The sequence below is a fragment of the Rhamphochromis longiceps genome, linkage group LG17 (assembly GCF_057381845.1).
Source record: "Rhamphochromis longiceps isolate RC_006_pf linkage group LG17, R_longiceps_female_GT1.1, whole genome shotgun sequence".
NCBI lineage: Eukaryota > Metazoa > Chordata > Actinopteri > Cichliformes > Cichlidae > Rhamphochromis > Rhamphochromis longiceps.
This window is the reverse complement of record NC_140573.1, coordinates 30,662,663-30,673,205: the sequence shown is the minus strand read 5'-3', so window position 1 is coordinate 30,673,205 and position 10,543 is coordinate 30,662,663. Positions and strand designations below refer to the sequence as shown.

Sequence of the window (10,543 nt, the reverse complement as noted above, 5' to 3'; positions counted from 1 at the left end):
TTGACTCTCTAAACAACATGTTTTAGTCAGAAGTTTACATACATTTATCATTTACATGAATGTCACAGTAATTTGGGGTTTTTATTGAATTCTTTGAGCTGTTCTTTTTCCAGGGTGTACAGCTTAGATCTTTGATGACTTCAAAAAAAAACAAGAATTAGGTGCAAATGTTTAGATTTATTATGGATTTTCTGTAATCCACTCAAGGTCAAAATTATACATGCAAGTTCAATAATATACAGGCATCCCCACTTATATTCAGTTAAATGCAAACTGCACCTCAACCAACCAATTTTGGCAGACATCAACAAGGTTCTGGAAATAGTAGCTGGATATGTGACCACTCTTCTTGGTCATTTTAATTGGTTGATTTCCTAACATAGTCCACACATTTTCAGTAGGGTTGAGTTTGGGACTTTCAAAGGCTATTCCAGAAGCTTAATGTCAGCCTGCTTTATCCATTCTATTCTACCACCACCGTGCTTGATAGTTGGTACCATATTCTCAGGTTTGAAAGCTGACCTTTAGCAACTGTGGCCAAACGGGTGAGTCTTTGTGTGGCCTTTCCATAAAACATTTCTTTATAAGGCCTTTGGCTTGTCCATGTGGGAAGCTGCAAATTTCAGTCGAGCTCGAAGGTGTTGATTTTGGAGCAAGACCTTGTGTCTTGGTCAGCACACTCTCAGTCCACAGCGATGTAAAACTCACTTCAATGTGGACAGGGACACTGGTGTTCCAGCAGTTTCCAGTTCATGGCAGGCTTTGGTTAAGATGTTCAGGAACCTCTCATCTGATGGGTGACAGTTTCTGTCTTCTTCCAGACCTTAATAAAATGGTGACACATACAAATATTCACACACAGTGGTTTAAACTGATAATCTTGAAATCTGCAGCTGATTAGAAATGGTTCCTAGAGCCATTTCCGCCCTGTAAAAATCTACAAATTTCCTTAGCTTTTCACCGAGTTCCTTAGACTTTCTCAATGTTCTGAGTGTTGGTCATTCCAATGAGTGCTATCAAGCAAATGCTTTTTATTCTGGCAAAGAGTAACTACCAGTTGTAGTCAATCTTGATCTTTAACATTTAGTTAATAGGCCTTATAATTTTAAAAGATATTGTAGAACCTTCCGTACCACTTATCAAAAGATTTTATTGCATGTATTTGAGCTTGTATGTACATTTGACCCTGTGCAGATTAGCAAAATTCCAAAATAAATGTAATCTTGTTCACCCTTTTTTATTGTGAAAAATGAATGCTGTATAATCATTCCACCCTGGTTCTAGGGTGAGTTTATGTATCCTTGTGACCACAGACTTCTGTCTGAAATTTATGCTTTTGACTTGCATCCTGGACGACATTATGGAGCACTAAAATAAAAAAAAAATCATTTTTTTATTATGAAAAAGGTTCACTTTTACAAAACACAACACTGTTTAAGCTACACATTTCCTTTAATTTAACCAAACATCACAATCATCAGGAAAAAAAAAAAGCATAAAACTCTAAAATCCTTTAAAAGCTCTCTCTGTGTCACAAACTATTTCTGTGACAGGAATCACAACCTGATGTCCCTGAGCAGAGAGAACAAAAATACACATATGAAACCATTTCAATATAGTTGTCATTTTGCCTACTGTAGCCTATCTATTGCGAGGAATGAGAAAGGGTGGGCAGATACGACAATGAAACGGCACAGTGTTGGCATATTCACAAGAAAATAACATATTAATAAATTAAATTTGATCACATGAAATGTAACATCTTTATTTGACACGAGGAACACAGGAGTGAAGAAAAGTTCTTGCTTGGCACGAGAGGTGTAAAGACTCAGTACAAGCTTTGGCACCACTGAGGAATTTTTAATCATTACAGTCACGAGAATTTAAAATGCACCACGTGCAAACAATCGTCAGTGACGCGTTTGGCTGCACATTATGTCCAAACCTATTCCTTTATGTGCTCGGAGCAATGTACAGCACTTTATCTGAAGGCGGTTCTAGAAGATGTTTATGCACTTGCATGCTTTTAATGTTTAATTGAGTGTGTTAGGAGGCAAATTCAAAGCTAGACTATCCTGAGCAATCCATCAGGGATTTCGTTTCCTTTCTTTACAAAAAAAATTATAAAAATTAAAAAATAATCCACCTATTTAGGATTGCACCCTTACAACATTATCACTGGGCAGTTAAGCAAAAGAAGACCTTCTTCCTTGTCCAAAACAACCAAAAAAATGGTGCTTACATTGCCCATAATGCAGCTTAGCAGACAACAATTTGGTCGAAACTCAATTTCGCGCCACAAGTAACGAAACTCAAATAGAGATGCTTCTGGTCTGTTAAGCTTGCTTCTTTGTAACTGCTGCCCCCCAGAATCCCTTCAACTTTCACTCAATCAGCACTGACTGAAGTGACATCACTTGCTCCTTTGGGAGCAACAAAAGACTTTACACAAGTTTTCACACACACAGTAGTTCTCCCTACGACCTGCAAATAGAATCTGACATGTACAAGTGTGGTAGTGAAGTCCATCTTTCAGTTAAACTAGCTGATATAATGAAACAACTTGAGTAATTTACCCATCAGTGCCCACGCTTTAAAATCTATTCTGTAAGAATTAACACCTGAATCTATGCTCTTATTAAATCAAGTGCTCTAAATCATGCCAGATGTTTAGATTATATCAACTAATAATTAGCTGATATTTGAGACCTTAAAGAATTTTTGGGGGACTTTCAAATTATTTGCTTTTGACTTCAATGTATATTTAACATCATAGCATTTTATAAAAAATGTATGCAAAAGAAGTTAGTTTTAGTAGTTTGAGCTACCATATGGCAATATGGCATACTGTGAGGCAGCACATGTCCACTGAATCCCAGCCCTCAAACCTTCAAAGTGTCTTTCACAAGCACTGTGAGCTGAATCGCTAAAGAAATAGTCTTTAGTGAAATTTGAGCCACCAGCTCTTTCATATCTCTGAAGGAGATGACATCATCAGTGAGGGAGGAGTTCAAACATCGCCTTTCTGCATCCCGAGCGCGCGTTTAGTCCTGAGTCCCTGCCTCTCCATGATGTTCCACAGCTTCCGCAGGTTCGACTGGGTAATGACATCATCAGGTTTGAGCTGGAGAGCCCGCAGGTAGTTGGCTTCTGCTTCGGTAAGCTTCCCATTCAGGTGGAGGATGGCACCAAGGTTCATCAGAGCAGCTGGGTACTGGAATAAAAAACAGAAAAAAAAAAGAAGGGAGCAGTGGATGTTTGGCATAAGGGTGATAAGATACAGGATTGTTGTAGTTTTGCAACAGTGCTGACCTTGCATTTATTTGGGCAAACCATTTTAAACCTGCCCTTGTTATTTCCGCATCTGACACAGAAAATGATGTGAGATACACAATTTAGGAAGCTTGCCAGTTCTGGATGGTAGATTAAAGAAAGGGCTCTGGTGCAATTTATTTTAGGCCCTCCTTTAAGAAAATCAAATACCCATTAAATTAGATAGAACGCAATCTCTCTGTGCAGATCAAATAGATAGGAGTATGTCCTCTAACAATGCCGCAGTAAACAAAAAGGTAGCTACAGATTGTGTGTGGGCAAGGGCTCAGTATTTATTGTGATATGCACGATCAAACCCATTGAGAAGAGTGTTTCTAGAGTCCTCTTGATTAAAATGCCATACTTTTAAGTTGCAAAGTGAAACCATATGACCCTGAAAAGCAGTCCAGTTGTGGGGATCTACAAAATCTAAGTCATAGCCATCCGTAACTAACAAATACACCCATATCTCATCCTCAAAATCATCTGCACCTAATCGCCCAGGCCTGGCCTCGTTCCCAGGACTGCATCCCCACTGCATGACATGTTGTTACTAACTTGGAAAGTAAATCAAAAGATTTTCCCAGCATGAACACAACTGTTTGCCTCTCCTCAGCATGGATTTTTCACTTGTTTACGTTCCACTTTTCAGTGATTGTGAGCGCACTCAACAAATGCGCACATATAGAGCTTGATTATTTAAAGCAGTGAGAATGTTGGAAAGCTGTTGATTAATTGCGGTTTTTACAGGAAAAAAACTATACAGCTAACTTTTTGTTTTTCTCACCTACACAAAAAAGGACAATAATTATAATTAAATGTTATATTTCAGAATTTCAGAGATCCTCAGTTTTTGATCATACAGGAATTTTGTAGGCAGGAGAGGCATACTTACTCTTACTCTTAATGAGGGTTCCCTTGTTATTTAGGGAAATATGCAACACACTGGCATATTAAATCACACCAAAGCCAATCATGGGACAATAGAATTGGACAGACGAAAGAAAACAGGCAGTTTGAGGGTAAAAGTTTCTGTATTTTTACCCTCTGTGACAAAAAAGAAAGTATCGACCTCTGATCCACAGCTTTTGAGAAGAGGCCTTTAAGCCATAGTGGAATATGATCACATTATCCAGCATATTCTGTTCAATTCTCTTTCTCAGAGGACATTTGTTATAGTATTAAATCACACTCACTGTTACCACAGTAATGACAGGTGCAGCCACATCCACCAGCACTGAAATCTTGAGGGATTATGATCTTAAGCGCATACAAATTACAACATAACCTCATCGTATCATAATTTTTGATTTGCCGGGAGCAAGACATGTACTGTGTCATGATTATACAATTTTCACACGCTGGAAGCATTGCCTGTTCTGCTCAGACTCGACATTATATTTGTGATGAATCTCGGAGTGGGTAAATACAGCGTTTTAGTGTGTAAAATGAAAAACACCCTTGCACCTTTCTCTGGGGGCACATATTCATTGCTTTTCTTAGCACGTAAAGCCAGAGCTGAATCTTTCATGACCTGAAAGCTATTGGATTAAGCCGATATTTGAGAGACTGTCATTCACTAAGCAGACATGTGCAGGGAAAATGTCAAAGAGAAGAGAGGCACTATAGTCCTGAAAAATGAAAAGAGGAGCCCCTCAGTGTGTCTGAAAGTGCATGTGAAGGCTTTAAGAGTGTGAATTATAATGACTGGGATTGAAGAAACATATTTCTTACAGAACAAAATGTAAACACACAGCTTTTCAAATTAAAATGGACAACCAGTATTCTTCTAGTCAAAGATCTGACTGAGCTCTTAAGGCTTAAACAGGATGTAAAGAGAAAGGCAGCCCTTCTCTTTAAAAGTGTCAGATTGTATAAAATAGTAATACCAAGCCTATAGATATTCCCTACGGCAGTAGGTCAGATTAGCTTATTTTAAAAAGTTCTCTAAAAGTAAAGAAGTAAGGGCCATAGTAACAGGAACAACACTAATATGGGAACACGAGGCAACGTAAATGAAATTCCTTGTAGGAATAACAAGCACAAAGGCTGTTAGAGCAAAGGTCACAAGTATTACATTACTAGTCTCCATTTTCAGCAAAGTTAGAGAACTAGCTGGGGCAAAGGATACATTAGCTGATATACAACTAAACAGAAACTAGAGGGTTAGTTACATGACTTGGCTATATTATGACTAACTGTTACCTGAATGGAGTGGATAAGACCTAAACTGTTTAGCTAAAATAAGTCTCCGGAACTGATACGTGAGTCAGTCTCCAAGGTTGAACTAAGTAAAGGTCATAAACAGTGTTGGTCAAGTTACTTGAAAAAAAGTAATCAGTAACTAATTACTGATTACTTCCCCCAAAAAGTAATCCCGTTACTTTACTGATTACTTATTTTCAAAAGTAATTAATTACTTAGTTACTTAGTTACTTTTTAAAAACACGATTTACAACCTGAAGAGGTGATAAAGTGATAGATCTTTCAGCCCAATTCTACTTTTTCTATATAATCCATCATACAAACTGTAATCAACTGGAAAAGTCTCTTTTTAAAACTTGTTTTATCAGTTGACTTGAATGAATTAGTTTAACATTTAAACCTATTTTCTACACATTCCAGCACATAAAATAAAATATTTTTTGTGTTTACACTCACTCTTTCAAATAGATGCAAGTAAAACACAGCAGAAAATAAATAAAGTCAAAGACTAGCGGTCCTGTTGCTCTATTTTCACCTGTAAAGCAGGACTGGGGTAGGCGGAGGTTTACCCTGGTGCAGGTGTGCCGCGGTCAGTTGAAGAATCCGCGAGTTTCTCTGTGAGTTTCCCATTACGTGGTAGCACACTCGGTGCTTGCTTGGAAGTTTAGGGGGTTTTTTCGCTGTAAAAAGAAGTTTTCTTCCCACGCACGATGGACGCTAATGTTTTTGTCACTTTTTATGGAATCAAACTCAAAGTAAGGTCAGTACTTCCACGCTTTAAATGCTGCACGCTCATACTCTCTCCCGCACTCGATATGTGAACCATTGTTGATCTGCACACAGCTGTTGTCACTAACGGCGCACTCGCTTACGTCACTGTCATGGGACATTCTCGCAAAAAATCACGGTTTTAGTAACGCAGTAACGCAGCGTTCCTACGGGAAAGTAACGGTAATCTAATTACCGTTTTTGCAATAGTAATCCCTTACTTTACTTGTTACTTGAAAAAAGTAATCGGATTACAGTAACGCGTTACAAGTAACGCGTTACTGCCCATCTCTGGTCATAAATAGAAAGCAGAAGCAGCTAGCATGTAGCTAGCCAGCTAGCTGCATAAAATATATCAAATTCCTAATGAAAACAGTTATAGTTCATGGTTAGTTAGAACTAAACATAATAAAACATTTTTGTTTTCCGAGGTCATATATGATAATCTTACCAGTTCTAAGTTACTTAGAACTGTGGAGCAACAGTACTGTGACCACATTTATTATTTAACATTGTTCACCACTGCCTGAACTCTCTAACAGGCAAACTTTCTTCTAATTTCTTTAAAAAGTCTTTAGAAATAGTTCTCCAGGTTTCTTGAACGACTTTAAAAGCTCACATGCACCCCGCTGTTAAACAGTAGTGCCCATTCAAAATTTTGTATTGTACAAGTTCTAAGTTGAGACTTTTAGTCATTTTGAAGGTGTTTAAGCATATTTGTTTTCAGAAGTTTTAATCTGGATTGATGGAAAAAATCTCTCTGCCACTTGATTGATCAATTTGAATTAATAGCTTATACATTCTCGATAGCCATTTAAGGGTTAGATATTACACATATTAACAAATTTTGTTACCAAAGTAGGTTTTTCTTGATCCAGTTGACTGGGTAGCAAAGTACCTAAATATACAATTTGAAATTTGTTCTTTGCTAAGATGTCTGCTATGTCTAGACACAACACTGGCTTATCCTTTAGTTGCTTGGATGAGGCAAAGGTCAGTGTTAAGTAGTGTAACTTGGAATAAACTATAAATTAATAAGAGTTGGCCCAAGTTGTTTGCACAATGTGTTAGACAAATACGTTGGGAAACGCTTCTATAAAAGGTGTAGCCTTATAGACTTACACCAGTTAATGCAGTGGAGGCAGGATGAGGTCTAACCCCGTCATATAACTGAACATAAGTCACAGAGCAGGGCATCAGTAAGCACACTAACATAATAAATGACTCCAGGAAGCTCCTTCAGACCTTGTCTAACAACACAGGGGTTCCTATAACTCTAAATCACCTTCCACAGACTGGTCCATGCACCCTTTCCCTTTGAAGTGACTGAGGTATACCAGACAGACAGGCTATAATGGCTACCAACTTCCTCAACCACTTGTGCAGACATCAAGAGACATGATCTCTGCAAAGCTTGGTCTGTTTAACTATAGTGTTATGATCAAGCATTTACTCTGAAGCTAAGAGCGTGACTTCAGTGTCAGACAACTGAATCATTAAGCTCTTTTCTCACTTGGAATTTGGTTGGTTGTATAAAGGTAACAGTTCACAGGCATGACCAAAACACAGTTTCCATTTCATTTCCAGCACTATCGCTGCTTGCCAGGAACAACAGTACTATAACGTAATGTCAGAATGATGGGTAATACATAGTATGTTGTAAATTGAATTTACAGTGCAGACGTGTGTGTGCATTTCCATGATAAGTGCTAACAGGCCTACCAGTCCAGGTACTTACATCTGGTCTGAGGCTGGCTGCACGCTTGTACTGCCTTTCCGCCGCCTCGTTTAGATTGGCCTGTCTGAAAAGAAAGAAGAGCGGAGAGTAAAAAATTTGCACATTATAAGATATTTTTATCAGTGATAAAAACGAATATATTTTCCAGCTAATGATTGTATTCACTCATTGTTAAGCTTCTTAGTATATAAATTATCGTGAATATTGTTCATTTAACGTAAGAAAGAAATGTGTATGATTTCACTCATACATAGTCAAATTAATTCATGTAGTCATTAGTGTCATTTAAATTCTGCTGGTGTAGTACTAATAGGCACAATGATACTTAAGCAAAGAAAATTTCACACACACACACACACACACACACACACACACACACACACACACACACACACACACACACACACACACACACACACACACACAGAGTAAGCTCCACAATTACATTTTTGGGCCGTTTCTGACAATTATAATTAACAATTTTTCGAGTCATTAGTGAGATCAAATTTCTACAGAGGGTCTTGAACCTCAAGTTGGTAACTGCTGCTTTTAACTCTTATTTTAAGTAAATACAGATAGACTCAACTTTTATAATACTATTAAAAGCTGCAAGATTTCACACTACATTTTTACACACTGCGTTAAAGTATTTGACTGAATAGCAAGTCATAGTGAAAATTATACTACTATTTGTACCTGCCAAGGCTTAAAAAATGACTTACTAATTTGAAAGACTTGCTTACATTCTGTCTCACGTAATTGTCAAATGACAGTACAAACTCTTTGCCTACTGCAGTGATGTTGTAAAATACTGGAGCTTCTAATATAGCCACCGGTAAACAATATTCTGGGACAAGCGGCAAATAGGCTTGACATAAATGGGATCATGTGTTTGGACACTGATTCAGCACATTAGGCCTTACTTTGAGGTTCTCATTTATAAATAGATAAAGAGAAGCAGACAATGTTGATGCCAAGACTGCTTAAAGCACCAAAAGTCCTCCCTGACATGTTACAGCTGGGTACAGTAGCAGTAGTTAATCGGCTCTACACTAACATTATTCATGGAGTACATGATCTGGACTTTGCTGTGCCAAAGTTAATAAAGCCCTTCCTTCCTGACATGCTAATTTGTATTTATAAGGCTTTAAAATAAAGGACACATTATGGATATCATAGTCATCTCCTAGTGTCCTTCCTTGGTCTTTGTTTTGTTTGGGGAAGTGCTAGAGAGTCATTAAATAACAGATAAAGTTACAGGAAGCCACATTTAAAGTCAAAATCTTTAGGTATCAGGGAGGTCAAAAGTAAAGTCATTTCCTTCTTTTTCTGATTAGAAAATTGCATATTTCCTAATCCTCAACCTGTAAAATAAAGCAAAGATTTGTGTCGGTAAAACACGTCGCTTAACAGCAATGTTACACTTGCATGATGTGTATTTAGAGTTAGTTTGTGCAGAACAATTACAGGCAAATCCTACATTGCACTGGACTGTCAGGTCATTCTTATCATCCTGTTTATGCTCAGTCAGTCACTGCACATAAAGCAAGCCCCGGTTTGTAGCTTATCTTTATTATCAGGCAGGACAGCTTTAGCTTTGACAGGTGGGCGTCATATCAATAAACACTAATCCTAATCTGTTTGGATTTATGTCCCGAGGGTCTCATTTTAAAATAACCAGTCGGATCAGAACTCGAAGGAATGACTTGTCATTTAGATTTATCCTTAGGTTCTCGAATGCAAACCTCAGTCAAGCCCTTAGACTTTTAGCTTTTTACAAACCCTCTGTGGCAGCGCACTGAGATGCTTCAGAGAAGAAATGACTTTTCCAGATATGTAGAGCAAAAATGAGTTAAGGTTCATCATTCCAATATTTTCCCTCAGTTGCTGGGAGTAGAGGACATTTGCAGTCCCTTTTGACACATTTTAAGATTTATAAGCTGTCCGTGTACACGGTTGCCAAACTTTGAGGGAAAAATTCTCCTATTGCTTCTTTACAAGCCGTGCACAGAAACCTCACCACTTCCATTTATATATGTAATACATAAAAACTTTACCAGCAGCTTTTCCACTGAGAGGACATTTTACTATTCTGTAACGCTGGTATAATTTATATTTGAAAAGATGGCTTTTAAACGGCAGTGGTAAAGAACAAAACCCTCAAATGTTGAGGCAGCATGAGGGCAAACTCAGCAAATAATGAATTTCCAAAACACCGTAATTCTTTGAAATATCTCTTCATTCAAAATTCTGTACTAGTAAGGGAATCCCCACGCAGAAACACAGCTTTTTCAAAGTGGCGATTTTAGCCAACCTGAGCATATGAGCAGCACTGAAGACCACATCAAACTCAAAGTTGTCCAATTCTGCGGCTCTTTCCGCCATCTCTGCAGCCTCGCCAAGACGGGACTGCTCCAACAGAAATTGTCCTGGAAAGAAAGAAAGATGAGGGTAGCAGAAGTTCTGTTAAGAACCTATAGCTCCTGTGTCACAGAAATGGAGCTTATTCCTAAGTCCAGT

The 10,543-nt window shown here is 38.0% G+C and overlaps 1 protein-coding gene across 1 annotated transcript in view; it reads right to left on the bottom strand.

Annotated features, from left to right (window-relative positions):
* Nucleotides 1-737: 737 nt before the first annotated feature.
* Nucleotides 738-10,543, bottom strand: part of LOC146649952 (protein O-mannosyl-transferase TMTC2-like) — a 72,477-nt gene continuing 62,671 nt past the window's right edge. Inside the window, exons 10-12 of the mRNA XM_085386755.1 lie at nucleotides 10,338-10,452; nucleotides 8,024-8,087; nucleotides 738-3,214 (exon numbers count right to left, since the gene is read on the bottom strand). Coding sequence (XP_085242881.1) covers nucleotides 3,011-3,214; nucleotides 8,024-8,087; nucleotides 10,338-10,452 — 383 coding nt within the window. The 3' untranslated portion in view covers nucleotides 738-3,010. The remainder of the gene's footprint in view (nucleotides 3,215-8,023; nucleotides 8,088-10,337; nucleotides 10,453-10,543) is intronic.